This window comes from Nannobrachium achirus (assembly GCF_963921795.1).
Source record: "Nannobrachium achirus genome assembly, chromosome: 11".
Classification (NCBI taxonomy): domain Eukaryota; kingdom Metazoa; phylum Chordata; class Actinopteri; order Myctophiformes; family Myctophidae; genus Nannobrachium; species Nannobrachium achirus.
The window spans coordinates 30,551,824-30,571,531 of NC_137820.1; the positions used below are offsets into that span (position 1 = coordinate 30,551,824).

The 19,708-nt window shown below is 41.8% G+C and overlaps 1 protein-coding gene across 1 annotated transcript in view; it reads right to left on the reverse strand.

Annotated features, from left to right (window-relative positions):
• Nucleotides 1-19,708, reverse strand: part of LOC308294895 (SITS-binding protein) — a gene marked incomplete at both ends in the record, with an annotated part of 60,642 nt that overhangs the window by 19,935 nt on the left and 20,999 nt on the right. Inside the window, 2 exons of the mRNA XM_080737812.1 lie at nt 8,061-8,211; nt 9,931-10,141. Of these exons, the coding sequence (XP_080593938.1) occupies nt 8,061-8,211; nt 9,931-10,141 (362 nt within the window). The remainder of the gene's footprint in view (nt 1-8,060; nt 8,212-9,930; nt 10,142-19,708) is intronic.

Genomic DNA, 19,708 nt, shown 5'->3' on the forward strand with positions numbered 1-19,708 from the left:
AACCGGTACTGTGTGTGCAGAGATCTCCATATATGGGCATAAGGGGACAAAGGCAAACAGATGGTCAAAACGGGTCCTATGACAACAGGTATATTGGGGTTTGCATTAAAGGGTGGGGACAAAGGCAAACAGATAGATGGTCAAAACGTGTCCTATGACAACAGGTATATTGGGGTTTGCATTAATGGGGTCCGCTCCAAAAAAGATAAAGAAAATAAAAGAGACAAGACAAACATAAGACAAGCAACAAAGCGTGGGACTGGGAGGATGACTTGAATGATGCAGATTTAAGCAGGCTGTGTATTCTGCTTAAAGAAGAAACAAACAAAAAGCGACAGAGATCTCATATATGGGCATAAAATGGACGCATATAAACAGATATCTCCATATGCTTAAAGAAGAAACAAACAAAAAGCGACAGAGATCTCATATATGGGCATAAAATGGACGCAGATAAAAAGATATCTCCATATATGGCATATATGGGCATAAAATGGACGCAGAATCACAAAGATCTCCATATACGGGCATAAAGGGACACAGACAGACAGATACAGAGATCTCCATATATGGGCATAAAATGGATGCAAATAGACAGATATCTCCATATATGGCCATATATGGGCATAAAATGGACCCAGGATTATATCTGCAGTGATCTCCATATATGGACATAAAATGGACGCCGACAGACAGACAGATACAGATATCTCCATATATGGGCATAAATGGACACAGGCAAACAGATGGTCAAGACGGGTCCTATGACAACAGGTATAATGGGGTTTGCATTAAAGGGCGGGGCATTCATTCCCTATTTACATCGTTCCCGAGTTGGCCAGGTCGCCGACTAGACGCTGGGCCGCCCGAAGGGCGGCCCAGCTTCTAGTATATACAAACACACACACACACACACACACACACACACACACACACACACACACACACACACACACACACACACACAGTATATACTGTATATAGTTTAATGGTCTCTGCCAGACAGCAGCGATACTGTTTAAACAAGTACTTGTATGTGGACAATATGACCTCTGTTAAGATCATTTAAATCAAATCATAATCCTCCAGTACTTATAAAGATGAAGGTGGACAAGAGATTTCAGATTATGTAACTCTGGAACAAAACGTCCAGTGAACAAATACCTCCGTTAACCCCTGGAAGGTCACGGCGAGGGGGTTCAACTAGGACATATTATGCAATATTGCTAAGATGTTCTTTTTCTCGACAATAAATACTTTAGTGTTGCCTTTGAGTTTGAGGCTTGAAAATGTTATTCTGTTCCTCTTTAAACCACATGAGACCCTAGCGTCGTTGTTCTCTGATCTCTGAGCTGAAGCCAATGCTGGAAACGTTTTTTTTACAGAACCTGTGTGAAACACAACACACGTGCATATCTTCTTGTATGGCCTGTTCTATCCATGACATCAGCTGTGGTGATGTTGGTCTCTTTGTGTACTTTCTGTGACGTTAGTCTCGAGTGACGTCATTACTACAGACATAGGGACACACAAAGCAGGACATTTTGATTTAGTTTTAGTCATAGTCTTTTGAATACATTTAAATTGAGTTTGTCATATTTTAGTAATCTGAAATGATTTAGTTCTAGTCTAGTTTTAGTCGACTAAATATCATATGTGAAAATGTATTATGGCGGTGCCTTGATGGCGTCATAATGCCTGATTTTGCATTTGGTTGCGCTCTGAACATAGCAGATCTACAAGCTCATAATTTTCAGAGCGCAACACCCGAGCGCAACCAATCATAAAATGACTTGTCTTTTAGTTCTACTGGATGTCCCACTCCCTCCCTAACATGTTAGTCTAGATTGTTTGTATTTGTTGACAAAATTGTCAATATACTGTATTATTTTTAACAAGGCAGTAGACAAACATTTTTCAGGGAGCATGAGCAGTTCGGGCCGGCTCTCCTCAGGTTGGTAGAGGGAAAGCTGAGCCCAGGATTACAGCTTAAAGGACAACTTTAGTTTTTTACAACAAGGGTTCATATTTTAGATCGTAATTAAAGAATATAAAAGATGAGTGTTAAAATTATTTCATTGACTTCTTTCTATTGTTTTAGAGATTCTTATTTCAGTGGTTGGGGGCATGCGTACAAGTGGCTAAATATGTCATTTTACACAGAATAAGCCCATTCCCAAGATACAACGCAACCTTTCATGGTTGGATGTGACTTATGGGGGATAGAAGTGTTACTGTAAATAGCAATAAAGAAAGTGCTGGCTTATTGTGTCTAAAAAGACATATTTAGCCACTTGTAAGCATGCCCCCATGCGTACACATGCCCCACATTTTAGTACGGTAAACGCAATAAAAAAAAAGAACGAAGCAAATGAGAACATTTTAACACTCACTTTTTCTTTTCTCTAATTACAATCTAAATATGAACCCTTGTTTTAAAAAAAACAAAGTTGTCCTTTAAAGGTGATACACCATGCATTTAAAAAGTATTTATGTCATATTGTTTATGTCCCAAAAACGTTTTTCAAAAGGTTTGAGGCTAAATTACCACTCCTGAATAGACTCTCTCATTTTTGAATGGCTCTCAGAGCATTTCAGCTGCAGTACCACCTTTGGCCTGAACTGCGCCACCCCCCCAAAATAAAAATATTTTTTTAGAAAAAAAAAATCTTTTGAAAAAAAAAATTTTATTTTTGAAAAAAAAAAAAAAAAAAAAAAAACGGCCGATGATGACGTCACAATCGGCAGCAAATCTGGACAGCCTGTTTTAACCCGTGGGATACTTTTAACCTTTGCCTTCTCAAAACCAGAGAAAGACACAACGGTCAGAAATGGGACTTTGTGAGGATAGAAGGTGCTAGTGGGACCCCAAAAAAAGGTTTTAAAATAGGAAAAGTGAAATTTCATGGTGTATCACCTTTAAGCAATTGGCACTGTGTGAAAAATGGGTAATATAAAATTGTGGGAGAAAAAAAAAGTTTTAGTCAACGAAATCAACACTAGCCAGACGTACCGGTAGGTTAGCACCACTCAAATAATAACGTCAGTTAGGGGTTACGTAAGTGTCTTGCTCATTGACACCTCGACACATTGCCGGGGCTGGGGAATGGAATGGAACCTTGGACTTTCTGCTTCCCAGGCCGTTCTATGGCTGGCTGCCCTAGCCTGACACTTCAGTCCGCACATCACCACCCCCTGCTGGTGGGTGGTGTGTAGTGTGGACTGAAGCTGCACACATTTTAATCTATTTCGAAAGCGCCCAAAGAGCGGGCGCATTGAATGGGCCAATCAGGGTTGTATGCTTGGGGCACGTGGTGTGGCTGCTCCGGTCCCAGCCCCCTCCAAACAGAGCTCTTGAGCTCACGTGAGACTCGCTCGTGGACTCTGATTGGTGTCCTCTGCCCACGTGAGAGTCTAGTGGACTCTGATTGGTCCGTGAAAACTGTCATGGCGGAGTCAGACTCGACTCGTATTATTTTAATAAACTATGAAATAGTGCCGTTTCTTCACGTTTTAATACCATTTTGCACTAACGTAAACATGCAGACATATAATATGTTATGAGAAATAACATATTTTTGCAATGTCACGCCACGTCGCCGTCGCGTGTGTGTGTGTGTGTGTATGTGTGTGTGTGTGTGTGTGAGACGTCAATAGGTTTTAGCCCCCCCCCCCCCGCCGAAATAGAATGTCTGCCCTCAATTTCAGACTCTCATCCCGAAGTGAAACGTAGTGTGAGATGTCTGGCGCTCGCAGTCAGGCAATGGCTGCCCCCCCTCCTTTAAACAGTGCATGGTGGAAAGTTTACTTTAGTGTAGTTTCCCATTTTCAGTGCTTTTACTTCTACTCCACTACATCTCAGAAGCAAAAATTGTACTTTTACTCCACTACAGTTATTTGGGGAAATCGCGCTCTTTCGAACGACCATCATTTCGACCGGAGGGTTAGCGATTCACTCCATAGAGGTTAGGGTTAGGGTGAGGGTTAGAGTCGGGTGTCGAAAAGATGAAATGTAGTAACTGCGACACGCTCCCCAGTTATTTGACACATTTAGTTACCAGTTACTTAGATTAGATTTGATTATTATAGATTATTATTATTATAAAAAAACATATTGACCACTTCGGCTCTGTATACATTTTGTCCATTTGAAAATATATGTGACACATTGTGAGATTTGTTATTTTATTTTTTATACATTTTATACATTTGAAAACCTGTGAAACGGGACATTCTGCATAATGAATACTTTCTACTTTTGGTACTTTATTAAGTACATTTTGATAACAATACTTTTGTACTTTTTCCGGACTTTTACTTTATGGAGTATTTCTACATTACAGTATTGATAAAACATTTGAATACTTTTTTCCACCACTGCCATAAATATAGCCTAGTATTTAAGTGGTAAAAAGAAAAAAGAGAAAAGTTTATTAAATGCACACAGGAGAACACACACAAAAAAAAAACCTGCCCGGTAACAGACAGACACAATGATGAGTTAGCTGCTAGTCAGATGCTTTCCATTTGGGTTTTTATCTGTGTTGGCCCGTGGCAGCGTGGATACGCAGCGTCTCGGTAATAAGGCTAGAAACATGGAAAACCTATTTATAACCTCAACGTTCCGCCGCTGAAATACTAATATGGAAACTAGAAAAGGAAAGGTTCATAGCAGAGAGACTGATAATTCAGCAGGAGTTTGCGTTTACACTGGATCATTGTTTGCCGTTCACACGTTTTAACGGCTGCCATTGTACGCTTTGTGGCGCCGTGAAGTTTCCAACGCAGCACTTCGTGCTTGGCTTGTTCTGTACAGTGATTAGCGCAAGGAAGGAGACTGCGATTTTTATACCTCTGATCTCCAATTCTCCAGCATTAACTCAGCTCAGTGGCCTTGTGGTTAAGAGCGTCCGCCCTGAGAATGTGAGGTCCGGGTTCAATCAGTTCAATCAGTCTGGTCATACAGAAGACTATAGAAACAGGACCCAATGTCTCCCGCACTCAGCATCACTGCAAAGTACTAGTGTCATGTCCAGGGGGTGTACGTGTACATCGTGTGACATACTAGCATCATGTCCAGGGTGTGAGTGACCACGACCAGGGGGCATCAATATGTCCGTACAAGGACAAAATGTGATGACTAAAACTAACACAAAATATATTGACAATTTTGTAAAACAAATAAAAACTATTGGAGATAGAAAAGATCCAGTAGAACTAAAAGTCATTTTATGTATGACAACATTTCATTCAAAAGACAATGACTAAAACTAAATGAATATTTGCTGTCAAAATCTACACTGGTCTCCTTCTCATGTGATTCTCTCTCACACAGACAGACACCTAGTAGAAAGTAGGCTGTAGACCTGTTCGTGGGAACCTATAAGTGGTGCATGTGATTACACCAAGAACTGCCAACTCCAAATGTTTTGATGGCCAGAGTACGCAGTGCACCCCTCCCTCCCTCCCTCCCTCCCTCTCTCTCTCTCTCTCTCTCTCTCTCTCTCTCTCTCTCTCTCTCTCTCTCTCTTTCTCTCTCTCTCCCCTGTATATGTCTCAGGGCAGATCGCACAGCCACTGAGATGCTGGTGTCAGTTTCACCTGAACCAGTTAGTCTTGGCTGGCTGCCCCTTGTATCATCTCATCCCACCCTATATTTTCCTACGCCACTTAACCGGCCCATAACGGCAACCCGTGAGACTGAGATCAGTTATAGGAGAGGAGACTACCGGCTGCTCTTCTCACGGCCATGTTTGTTTTTTCAAAAGGAATATCACCACCACCCAGTGTATTTGACTGGAGAGATCCATTCGACGGCTAGCTAGAGTTTCCAGGGAGTGCCCGATAACAGTTCGAGGAAAGTTGGTTAAAAGTCAACTTTAGAATGATCCGTGCAGGCAACACTGGATAGAAGGGAGTCTCTGACAGGCTTGTTTCACTACATGTTGATCTGGCATGATAGATAGTATTACATACTAGTATACAGTAGATGGGTCATAAGCACTTATGGTGGTCTAGACAAAGTATGCAGTACTTGAATCAAAGAATATAGCCGCTGACCGGTGAGACCTAACCCACCACACAGCCAGTGGTGTGAATTAATAGGTACATTTACTTAAGCACTATACTTGAATATAATTTTGAGTTATTTGTACTTTACTTTATCGAAATGCGATGTGCCGGTTTTCATAGTTAACTGTATCAATAGTAGCAATAATACATTATTGATACTTTTACTTCAGTAAAATATGTGAGTACTTTTTCCACCACTGCACACAGCCCACATGGGGAGAGCCACTGGATTATGAAAGTCTGCAGCCAGGGGATGTGAACGGATGACAGTAACAAAGTGTACATTTACCTTAGTATCAATCAGTGTTCATTTTGTTGACTAAGACTAAGACTAAAAGACTAAGATTTTGATATTTAGTCGACTAAAGACTAAACCATTTCAGATGACTAAAATAGGAATGATGTGTTATTCAAAAGACTAAGACTAAATCATAATTTGCTGTCAGAATTAACTCTGCTTATAGTCCGGTTCCATATGTAATTTCGTTCACATTTTCTGGAGATTAGGAAAACAATACATCAACAGGGGGTCAGGACCTCTAGGGGGTCCTCAGAGTTACTACAGGGGGTCCTCCAAATTTTTGTATAATAGAAACTGTGTTTTTAAAGTAGATTAACCACTTGAACCCCAGCGTCTATATTCTGAGAACATTAGCCAAAAATAGCAGATCTACAAGCTCACGCTTGTAGATCTGCCTCGCGCTTCGAGGCTATTTTTGGCAAAGAGGTTTGGTGTAGAGGGGAAAAAGAGCACACTAAGTACAGAGTGAAAGGTCTAGTTTATTAAGTATTGATGGTTCAAGTGGTTAAATATCTGAAAACACAAATTGACATGAATCCAAAATACACTGATGATTGTGCTGTCAAACAATGAATATATATGGAATCTATGAACAGGTTGTGGGGGTCCCTGCTTCATCTCTCTCTCAACTAAGGGGTCCTTGGCCTGAAAATGTTGAAGACCCCTGGTCTAAAAGAAATAAATGTGAGTCTTACTGTAATATGTACCTGTACACAAGATTTAACAATACAGTAAAACCTTGAACCTTGGTTGTGGTGACGAAGTGAGAAGAGACGTCAGGTCGTAAATGAACGGGTTGTCAGACAGACCCAGCCAGGAGGATCAAATGTGCCTCTCCAGTTAAACTATGCACACTGTAGAGCAAGGGTCTTCAACAGGGGGACAGGGGATCCTCAGAGTTACTACAGGGGGTCCTCCAAATGTTGTGTGATAGAAACTTTTTTTTCTCCTTTTTTTTTATTAACCACTTGAACCCTTGTGTCCAAATTCTGAGAACTTTAGCCAAAAATAGCCGATCTACAAGCTCACAACGCCTCGCGCTGCGAGGCGTTGTGAGCTTGTAGATCGTCTATTTTCGGCAAAGAGCTTTGGTGTAGAGGGGAAAAAGAGCACACTAAGCACATACATGAAAGGTCAAGTTTATTAAGTATTGACGGTTCAAGTGGTTAAATATCTAAAAACACAAATTGACATGAATCCAAAATACACTGATGATTGTGCTGTCAAACAATGAAACTATATGGAATTTATGAGAAGGTTGTGGGGGTCCCTGCTTCATCTCTCTCTCAACTAAGGGGTCCTTGGCCTGAAAATGTTGAAGACCCATGCTGTAGAGCACATAAATGCAAGGTGTGTGCGGCATATGCAATGCCAACAGAACACCCTATTCCCTTTGAAAACAACTGCAAAAAACATGCCCACAGAGGCAGACACACAAAGATGGGTGTGAGATCATACCCTAAATGTACGATCTAGGCATTTAGGCATCTTAATCCAGAATGATTTAGAGTAAGCCAGGTTAACACAAAGAGTAAGAGTGATCCAGGTTAACACAAAGAGTAAGCCAGGTTAACACAAGGTAATACATCTACTGCATACAGATACTAATCTGGCATCATAGCAGGTAAACCAGGAACCTAAAGTATCATCATCAGTCAACAGTCATGCATACCGGTAGGTCACCTACCATGTCAGCGAGGAGAGTGGTGGAATGTTCGTTGAGGCTGATGACACCCTGCCCCAGCTGGTGTCTCCTCAGACGGTTGGAGAAGATCCTCAGCTCCCTCTCAACCTTCTGCCCCGAGTCCACGTTGGCCAGCAGCTTCCAGAAAGGCAGCCTGCACGGAGCACATGGGACACATGGGACAACATCATGATAAGACAGTCAGGTTGGGGGTCTATCCACATCTACGGCAGTGGTTTTCAACCTTTTCAGGCCGCGACCCCCCAAATAATCATGTGTTAACAGGGGACCCCCCCCCCCCATCCTGACAAGCACTAAGAGTTGAGGCATTTTGTATAAAACGGTTCTATTGTGAAAATAGCCTACATTTGCGAGGCGTTGTGAGCATGTAGATCGGCTATTTTCACAATATGTAGCAGAGTCATGTAGATCTGCTATTTTCACAATTTCATCTTCTAATATTTACCAATTTTGCCAAAGTTTAATTTGTCATTTTAGAGGTATTAAACAGTCCTTAAATTGTCACTTTAGAAATGTGTGCAGATACCCTCTATACATTAAACGTTATGTTGGTTTGTTTACTGTTGAGAGAGGAAACAATATTGCACATTAAGTTAATCATCTGGGGTCCCCCAAAATAATTTGGGGACCCCTCTGGGGGTCCCAACCCACAGGTTGAGAACCACTGATCTACGGTACAGCGTGTAGATCGGCTACTTTCTCAACATTTATCTGCGGAACCGAGACAAACTAAATGTAATATCTCAACTCCTACAATTCCAAGTGCACGTGTTCAAATGTGGTTATTTTGGGTGAGAGGCAAGCGGGCAGGTAATGTAGGAATAAATAAATACATTTAATTTTATTCAAAGGTATTTATACCTTTTTATCTGGGAAATCACCTGTGCCATTTTTTATATCGTTGCTATCGGCAGAAAACCTTATCTCCGAGTTTCAAATTTGTATGTTTTCTTCATAAAACGCAGTGCACTCGTAGATAGTCTATTTTCACTATTTTAAATCGTTTTTCTTTTTTTTTAACTCATTCTGTGCCTATCCCGAACATGTTCGGGATATGTTCAATCCAAAACATTTTTTATTTTTATTAATTGACTTACCCTGAGCTGCTTGTAGAGCCGTGGGTGGTCCTGGCTCGTCCTACGCTAGCCAGCTAGCCATTTTACATGGTCCGACGATATATTCCATTAAAAATGGTTTAAAATACATTTTTGAGACCCCCAATGTTCACCGAATGTTCAGCGCCGCTTCCGGGACGTAGTCCAGTGTGCCTATCCCGAACATGTTCGGGATTTTTAATGAAATGAATAAAATGATCCGAGGCCTTCTGAAGCCTGAGCCTAAATTTAAAATCCAGTGGTCCAAATCCTGGGGAAGCCATGCCGGCCGTGAGCCGCAAACGTAGCCGCGAATCGCCGCCGAATCCAATGAAAAACCACATCTTTGGAGAACCATATCTCTGGATTGTGTTTTTAGGGATGTGGCGCGAGGTTTATTTACGGCGAAATCGCCGAAAAATGATCTTTAAAATGACAAAATGGGAATAGCTATTCTGTTAGCATTATCATCCGGGACCTTTCCATGACGTGCACGAACGTGAGCACGCGCGTCACTGCAACGTGAGCCCCCGGATGCTAATGCAGTCCCCTATGGGAGAAAGTCTGGCATTCTTTGGTGCCCTCTAGGGGCTGGCACTGGAAGCGTTAATAAAAAAAATAACGATTTTGGACGTACAAGGTTTCCACCCGTTTTACAAAAAACTTAGGTTAGGTTTTAGGAGGTGTTTTGAAGGTATAAATGCATGGTTCATGCATGGTTCATGCCATCTATTATTCATTCGGACATTTGCTCTTACCACAGTGTTTTCATGTTGGGCAGCTCCCTGCTGTGCTGCTGGGACAGCTGCGTCGCTGCCTCCTGGTGGGCGGCCTTGACGTTGCGCGCCACGCACACGGTGTACTGCAGGGGCAGGCGCTCCATGCTGGGCCGCGACTGCACGCAGAACTGTTGTCTGCTCTCCATGCCCAGCTGGAGGGGGATGTCTGGGGACACCAGCACCGCCACACCTACAACATACATGTATATGTTACAGTTAGATTGGGTAACTCAGTGAGATCGGGGTAAGAGCGCTCATTTTGTCATTCACCACACACCCCTAACACCACCTGGATCAATTCACTTTGATAGTCTCTTATCAGCACACCTGTGTAGTTCTGCGTAGTCACCATGAGATGGCGACAACAGACATTCACTAGTGTAGGCGCTGACGTCACTCGTTTGCGACCACTCTTTTGTTGTTTATCTACTAGCCTAGCTCGGCTGTGTTTAGCCATTAGCTTACTATGCCTAACTAGGGTTGCCACCCGTTCCGTATAATACGGAATCGTTCCGTATTGGACAATTAAAAGATGCGTTCCGTATTGAACCAATACGGAACGCGGTTTGTTCCGTATTTAACCAAATGCCCCATAAAGGTCTGTCACACCAACCTCAACACAGAATTTAACAATAATGAATGAAATAAAACACAGGAAAAGACAGCAAAAGTCGCTGTGGTGCGCGCAGCGCTCTACGCTCTCCTGTCCTCTCCTCTCTGCTCTCTGCTCATGCACTGCATGTCGCTGTCAATCACCGTTGCCTAGTTACAGTCAGTGAGATCACTGAACTTCCTCCAGATGCACACCGCGGTGACCGCACGCTTTAAAAATGTCGTCTGAATACAATACTCCACCACCTCAAAAAAGGACAGAAGCCTACAAAGGTACAGACGCGAGTGGGAAGAAACAAACCCGTGGCTTGACAGCGTCAGTGAAGGTTGCTTGCCAAGTGGAGAAAAATAACATGCAGTTGCCAGGTCTGATAATATAAGCCATGTTGGGCTAGGTTGGATAAAATACCATGCAGTGTTGCCAAATCTGACTATTATAAGTATTTTGGGCTCTTATTTCTGTAAAGTTGCTCAGGTTTAGGCTAGTGAAGCCTATTCAGCCTAAAGTAAAACATGTTTAATCTTCGTTGCTAATAAAGCACTTTAAACTTTAAGTATATAACTTAATGGTTTCTTGACTACCTTCTCTTTACTGACCACCAAGTGACCCAATACAAGAGCCAGGTTCAAATCATTCATACATTGCTTTATTTCATACAAAATTAACTTTTCATATTTTAGAAACAATTAATTGGCCACTTCAAACTGCAAAACAATATAGGTTATACCATGTTGTGTGTTATAGTTATAACTATTCTATGCATTTCATGGGTTTGGGACTGCATTTTTTCGCCGGCCGGCGGCTGTGCCACGCGCACGGAACGCATGCACCGCGTGCCCGGAAGAGGTGTTCCTTATTTCAATTTCTGAAAGGTGGCAACCCTATGCCTAACTCTAACCCTAACCCTAACCTTAACCTCTGTAAAACTATGCCTAACCCTAACCCTAACCCTAACCCTAACCCTAACCTCCGTGGGGTTAGGCGCTATCATTCCTGCCGACGCTACGTTGTTGTTGTCTTTGTTGTGGATCAAAGCGACCGCTTGTTCCGCCCCGTGCCGCACGATGAGCGCTCCTGTTCTCAATTTCACTGAAACTAAAAAAAAAGTGACATATATAACTATATGGAGGGGGATGTCTGGGGCCACCAGCACCGCTTCACCTACAACATACATGCCCATGTTAAAAAAGAAACCATAAAAATAAGCTTCAAGTGCGGAAAACCTTTTTTTATTCTGCTATCAACATAAATGTTGCAGAACAACAACAACTCCAATAAGGTCCTTCTGTAAAAGTGAAATCAACACTTCAGGGGAAAGCCCCGAACTGAGCTCATGCTTCCTTCACTACATGAGGAGTCCAAGCCGCTTCTTGTCACCTGGCAGGGATTAGTTTCCCCGGTGGGACGTAGCGTGTGGAAGGAACACGTTATTCCAACCAGTTCCACTCCCTGCTCCACTTCACCTACCCCAGGGGAAACGAGAAGTAAACTCCACAACCAAAACTGTTCAACCAAGAAACAGCAACCAATGGGTGTGAAGAAGGGCACAGCCACGAGCAAGACTTGACAAAGGGTCACCTGTTTTTTTTTTGTTTTTTTTTCTTTTTTGCGTAAGCGCCATTGTTTCACTGCTTTCCAGGAAAGAGCATGGAAGAGCTAAAAGCTAAATGCCTAAATTGTAAATTGAGAGCAAGAGTGAAAAAATTACCCAGAAAAGCACCCAAAACAAAACACCTCAGTTTACAAAAAATCTGGCAGCAACCCCATTGCTTGGTTTTAAAATAACATACTGTCTCTTACGGACAGCATTAGTTGCCAGTAAGCTCACTGATTGTTCAGTGGACTCTGACCACCTGTTTTCCATCTTCCACTTCCATCTATCCATAAAACTATCATATTTTCTCCACCGTCCCAGATTTGAGGTCACACAGCCAGCATTGGAATCGACAGCCTCAGAAAAGCCTCTTTGAGATCATTTAGTTCAGTTCTGTCTTCATAATCACACGGATCTCGGCAGGGGCGTCAATTGGGTATGGCAGGGGTATGCAGCTGCCATACCCTGGGTCCAGGGGGGAAAATAAAAGTTACTTTTAAATATAAATCCATTGATGTCTTTTTGTCTATCTGTGCTGTTTATTGTGTTGTTAAATTACAGTAAAATAACTACAAATGCAAAATTTAACAAAATGGTCACTTTAACAAGGTATTATAATTATATTCTCCAGACTTGTATTCTTCCCAGCTTGACAAGATGTTATATTCCCAGGTTCCACAGGTCAGCTGCACAGGTGCAATGCATTATTGTTAATTGTGGCACGTTTACTATGTTAAGTTTAGCTGCACTTGAACAACCATTCCAGGCTGCCATATCCAGCCCAAGAAACCATAGAAACCTGTGTAAAAAACTTAAAAAAACGAGTTTTTTTCAGACGTTGTGAAAATAGCCGATCTACATGCGCACAACGCCTCGCAGCGCGAGGCGTTGTGAGCATGTAGATCTGCTATTTTCACAATAGAACCATGTTATACAAAATGTAATGCCTCTTTTCCATGAGGACTCCCATCTTTGCCATACCCTATAGCTTTTGCTGAACTGACACCACTGGATCCCGGAGGTCTTATCGCAAAAGAGAAAAGATACATTTCATTGCAGCGCTTACAGCATATCCAATAATAAAACATTTGAGCGGTGACCTAATACCATGGGAAAGGCAGCCGACGAGGTGTTACCAGTATCTGTTTGACATTATCCGTTGCATACGCATGGGAATTAACTTTCTGGTCGGGGGCTCGTCACTAGGCTTTATGCAGTGTGTGGAGAGGATCTCTCAAACTATTAATCTGATTAGGAACTGCTGCATCACCAGTATCAGCATGTCTCTTGCCTACAGCCCTGGTCTTTGCCTGCGTAAGAACAGTAAGCCCGTTGAAATGAGAGAGGTCAGTCGACGCGAGCCAAGCTCCCTGCCCCACCCGGGTGCCAGTGTTCATTTTAACAGCAAACTAGTATTTTAGTTTAAGTCATAGTCTTTTGAATAAAATGTCATTTAGATTTAGTGATATTTTAGTCATCTTAAAAGTTTTAGGCCGCTTTGCACACAGGGTCTGCTTTTCCGTGAGGACAAACAGACAATATTGTCAGAATGTGGACAAGTTCGCACCCGGTGTAGTGAAGTCATAAAGACACCACGTGTTCATTTATTATCCTTTTTTCTTTTCTTTTTTTATCGTACACTGAATGCAAAGACCTTTAGTATAGTTTTAGTCGACTAAATACCAGTAAGACGCCTAAGGGCGACAGGCGAGGTCACGCCATGTCTTTTCCATCTAGCCAGTGATGTACCGTATATCGGACCAGTTACCCATAGTATATTATATGGAGACCCCTGGTAGCCATATATGGAGATGCTGTGAGACCCCAAACATGCTTTACTCTGTTATTCGTTATGTGAAAGTCCTATGACGTCTATGGCATCTGACGTCATACATACAATCCCATATATAGAGATCCCTGTCTGTAGAACCAGCCACGCAGATATGGGCTGTCCTCCTCCATATATGGGCATTCCAATATGAAGTCCTGGGATTAATATTGATGACATCAGGGATCTCCATATAAGGGCATAAAGGGATTCTGTTAGAGCGGTTCCACTGACATCACAGTGATGTCAGAGCATCAAACCCATAGAGCGTAAAAAAGCGTACACGGACGGACGGACGGACGGACGGAGACATGATGTGCCGTTTCTCATACAAAACTACGGTCGCAATCATATCGACTAAATCTACAATTGATTTTGTCGACAAAAATGTATTTTGTCAGGCCTCGATTTCATCGTAATGGTTGATTTTACACTTGGTTGCATGCTGAAAATAGACGATCTACAAGCTCACAACGCTCACAACGCGTCGCCCTAAGTGGTTGCACGCGACACCTGAGTGCAACCAAACATAAAACGACTTGTCTTTTAGTTCTACTGGATCTCTTCTACACTAGTCCCTCCCTGACATTTTAGTCTCGTTTTTATTTGCTGAGCAATTGTCAATATAATATAGTCTTAGTTTATGTCATAGCTTGGTTTTCATCAGTGAAACAACTGGTAACAGTAAACCTAGCCTAACCTTAGCCTAACCTTACCTCCCCCTTCTTTATTGTAATTAGACTAATTGTCTCCACCAGCCGAAGGCATGGGGGAGAGTATGTTTTCCCCTTCGTCCGTCCGTGTGTCCGTGCGTGCGTCCGTCCGTGTGTGTGTCCTCGCAGTTTGTGTGCAGCTAATCTCAGTCGCCGTTGGCCCGGTCGCTGCCAAAGTGAGCACACACATTCCCTGGATGCCAATCTAGAACCTCTGCCCTAAATTTTTAAAATGGGCTTTTTCTAGCGCCACCTAGTGGCCGATGTTCGCAAGACACATTTCTGTGCACTACTCTTACAGATTTTGTCCAAAGATCCTACAAATCGGTAGGCAGTATCTCGACAGTCATGTGATCGACACGGATCTGTCCGATTTTTCATATTCCATCCTGATTGGCTAAGATTGGCTTCCAAAGTTTGTAGGATTGAGCCGTTTGGAACAAAATGCCTCAAATCCCAAACGCAAAGTGCAATTATCATGAAATCGCGCACACACGTTCCCACTAGGTCGAGGAAGAAATGCTACTTCAAATTTTTGAAATCAGCCTCATGGTGGCTGTAACAGGCCCATTTGTGGTTTTACCTATAACTCCACCGATCAGTTTCAAACTTTGTAAGCGCACTCCCTAGACCTAGAGGCTAAGGATAAACCTTTGCCCTGCATTTTTCACATCAGCCTTTTATAGCGCCACCTTTGGGCCGACTTATGTAAAACACATTTTTGGATATTACTCCTTGAGATTTTATCCAAAAATCACGCAAATCGGTACACAGTATCTCTATAGTCATGTGATCAAGTCGGATCTGTCTGATATTTCATATTCCATCCTGATTGGCTAATATTAGCTTCCAAAGTTTGCAGGATTGCTCCGTTTTTGAACAAAATGCCTCAAATCATCAACGCAGCTTGCGATTACCGTGAAATTTGCCACACATATTCCCACTAGGTCAAGCAACAAATGCTACCTTTTTGACATTGGGCTGTTATAGCGCCACCAGCAGGTAGACTTTAGCAAAACACATTTCTGGAACACAATGCTTCAAATCATGCATGCAGTGTCCGATTGCCATGAAAGATCTAAGGTGACGAACATGCCACCCTTTTTACATTGGCCTATTATACAGTAGCACCACCAGGACGCACACCCTGGTGGAGACCTGTGCTCGGAAGAGCACTGCTTCTAGTTACCATCTATTTTTGTGTTTTTTTACCACCCGTTTTGTTTTTCTTCCTTTTTTTTTCTGCATACTGTAGTACTGTGTTCTAACTGTCTGTCATTCAATGTTAAATTAATTTAAAAGAGGATCTCAATGTAAATAAGCCATGTGCTTTCCTGAACTCATCCTTTTAGTTGACCTTGTACCAGTGAACTGTACTGTCATGAAACTGTACTTTTTTCCTATGCAAACTTCTAATAAATACTTCAATCAATGAATCGAATTCTTCCTCATGGCGAAATCAACACTTCAAAACACACATATAGATTTGTTGCCGGTCAGTTCTCCAGCGTCTCTCTTCCAAAAGTCCTCGATCTGATATTTTCGAAGAGGATTACACAAAACTGGATATGAAGCCCCTGACCTCGCGTCACCAGGCTTTCTCAGAGGAAAGCCTGGTATTTGTTTACAACGGGCCGTTTGATCTGGTCTAGGCGGAAACCACAAGCAGAAGAAGCGGTGTCGCTTTGTTATGGTTCCCCCCGTTTGTTCCCCAATCCCAATTAAAATGCTCCAGTAGCCTAGTGTAGTCTTGCCAGTCGCTACGAGTTGGACTAAAGATGCATATAACAAATTAATTTTCCAAAAGCAAAACTACGCCACATCAAGGGGTTTATTAGGTAGGCCCTAAATCCTAAAAGTATGTCCTTGAGGCTCGAGCGCAGGGAATTATTTTGGGTTAAAACTGTTTCCGGTTTGATAGTTCCGTCCAAAGTGTAGTCCTTTAAGGCAGTGTTTCTCAACTTTTTTCTGCCTGGGCATACGGGGGTGTAAATATCGTCACTGTCGGGAAGAAACCTTGTATCTCCAAGTTTCAAATTTGTATGTTTCTTCGCAAAGTAAAGCCCAGCTGCTTCATCATACAAGGCTGTCGCACAACAGTAGTGAAAACAGCAGATCTACAAGCACTAGGGGTGTAACGATATAGTAACTGTATCGAAATATTGTTTTTAACTTAAAAAATCGAAGTATATCGAAATGAAAACAGCTAAAATCGAATCGTATCGTTTTATTTTGTATCGTATCGAATCGGCAGTGCAAAGAATCGATTGTATCGATACTACCTACTTGTGCATTGTATTTAGCATTTTTAAGAAGAAAAAATGTAAAGGAGGGGTTTAATTACTTTTCCTTTCCATATAGCTACACTGGTCTATCGATAAATGTGTGTAATCTCTGGGTTCATGTCAAGGTGCAGGTTTGTCAATATACAATGTCCATGTATTTGGCAGATAATCACTGTGTTTACTTATTTATATCCATAAAAATACATGTTTCCCTTAAAAACCTGCACTAGCCACACCTTTTACACAGATGTAATGTCTTTGCTAAATAGTTACTATATCGATTTTAAATCATTGAATCGAATCGTATCGTATCGCCATGAATGAACCAATATCGTCCATGTATCGTATCGTCAACCATGTATCGTGATATGTATCGAATCGCTATTAAAATGTATCGTTACACCCCTAACAAGCACACAACGCGTCGCACCGCGAGGCGTTGTGTGCTTGTAGATCGGCTGTTTTCACTAGTTTAAATCATTTTTAAAATGATAAATACAATACTGGCAGATTGTATCATGTTAACCTGTGTGTCATGATGTGCGCTTACCCACCTGATCTTGAATAGTTTTCATGAATTCAAACCCTACTCCAACCATTTTTTTTATTGCCAATATTATATGTCTCGTGGCCTATTTTATGGCCAAGGAGTAATTATTACTGAAAACTAATGGTTGAAATGGATTCAGCAGCCGCAAAATACCCTAATTACACACCTCATACGCTCATATTGGCCTTTTCTTTTTTCCCCCCCTTTAATCCCAGGCCCTCGGGATTAGGGATGGAGCCCTAAACAAGGGTAGCTCGATAACCCGATAACAGATGTATTGATTACCCGGTATCAATAAGCTTTGGGCTTATCAAGCTTGTTAACGAGCATAGCTGCCCATGATGTCACGTTTAAACAATCAAGACAAGAGGCTATTACAGAACTATTCACAATATCAAGCCATTTAACACTTATTGCACATTAATGAAAGGTTGTTCTAATGATATTAATGATAATATTTGTTACTTTTGTCAACTGTCATCTTCATAGATGGTGGCCACAAACTCACAGTCACAACAACTGAACTGGCCAATAAAAAAAGATATCAGTTATGTTCAGAATTTGTCATCTCACTCCCTTAACTTCCTCAAAATATAAGAATGCGCTCAATAGTGGGCTCGATAAAAGCCCGGCTCAATAAGCAGGATCGATAAGGTGCTCATTATCAATAAAAATTAAAGGGCTCCATCCCTACTCGGGATACCCCCAACTTTGATTGGCTCCCACAAAGTTTCCGAAGGGAGTTGTGATTGAGAAAGTTCAGAGGTGATAGTAGACACCTTTATGAACACATTTGTGAAGAAAGATATTGATTTTGATTTTAGTTTGGTTTAACTTTCGGCTAACTTTACCTAACTAGTAGAGTGGTTTCCGCTCCCGACCGGATCAAACCCCGAAAAGTGAAGGGATCCCAGGCTAATGAAGCCCCTGCTCGCCAGTGTCTGGGGTTTTTAATACTTCTTGTAAACGAGGCCGCAGGCTGTCGGCTCCACTCTGACCTGACTTGGAACGGCAGAGAGCTGCCTCCAGCGGTGTTAAGTAACTAAGTACATTGACTTAAGTACTGTACTCGAGTACAATTTTGAGGTATTTGTGCTTTACTTGCTTATTTCTAATTTCCAATACTTTTACTTCTACTCCACTACATCTCGGATCCAAATGTTGTACATTTATTCCACTACATTTACTGTATAGGCCTATTTGACAACTTTAGTTACCAGTTACTATGTAGATGTATTTTTATTACTAAACATACTTTAGCCACTTCAGCCTTATATATGTTTTTGACCATTTGAAAATAGCAGATCTACAAGCTCACGATGCGTCGCGATGAGACGCATCGTGAGCTTGTAGATCGGCTATTTTCAAAAGATCTTTATACAGTTTATACAGTTGAAAACGTGTGAAACAGGACATTCTGCATAATCAGTACTTTGTACTTTTGGTACTTTAAGTACGTTTTGATTCCAATACTTTTGTACTTTTACAAGTACATTTGGAAATCCGGACTTTTTCTTGTAACAGAGTATATTTCTACAGTACATTGCTGTGTTGATACTTTTACTTAAGTCGGAAATTTTAGTACTTTTTCCATCACTGGCTGCCTCCGAGAACGGAGCGAGCACGGAGTGGTAGCAGATCGGGGCCAGAAGAGGGGGGGGGTGGGGGGTGGAGGGGTAAAGACAGGGGTGTCGCACCAAATTCTGGGCCCTGGGTACAAGGATTCACTGCGGGCCCCCACACAATTATTTTGTGATTTAACTATTGAAAAATAGCAGATATACAAGCTCGCAGCGCGGCACCTTGTAGATCTGCTATTTTTGAAAAAATCGTGAAAAAGGTGTGCAAGTCTTTGAATATTTCAAATATTTCTATGTCAGTTGTGCTCAAACTTTTTCATGTGAAGGACCCCACAAATGTTATGTATTTGGCCACGGACCCCCATCTCAAAATATCAATATATATCTAATATTCTAGGGAACCCCCAGAATCAAAATTTGAGTTACACATGTTCGCTTAAAAAGAAATACATATATTCAAAGATTTGCACACATTTTCACAACTTTTCAAAAATAGTAGATCTACAAGCTCGCAGCGCGGCATTTTTCAATTGCTAAAGTATATAATAACGAAGGCCCCTCCACCTTCTAGTAACTCAGTCCCACTTTCCCCCC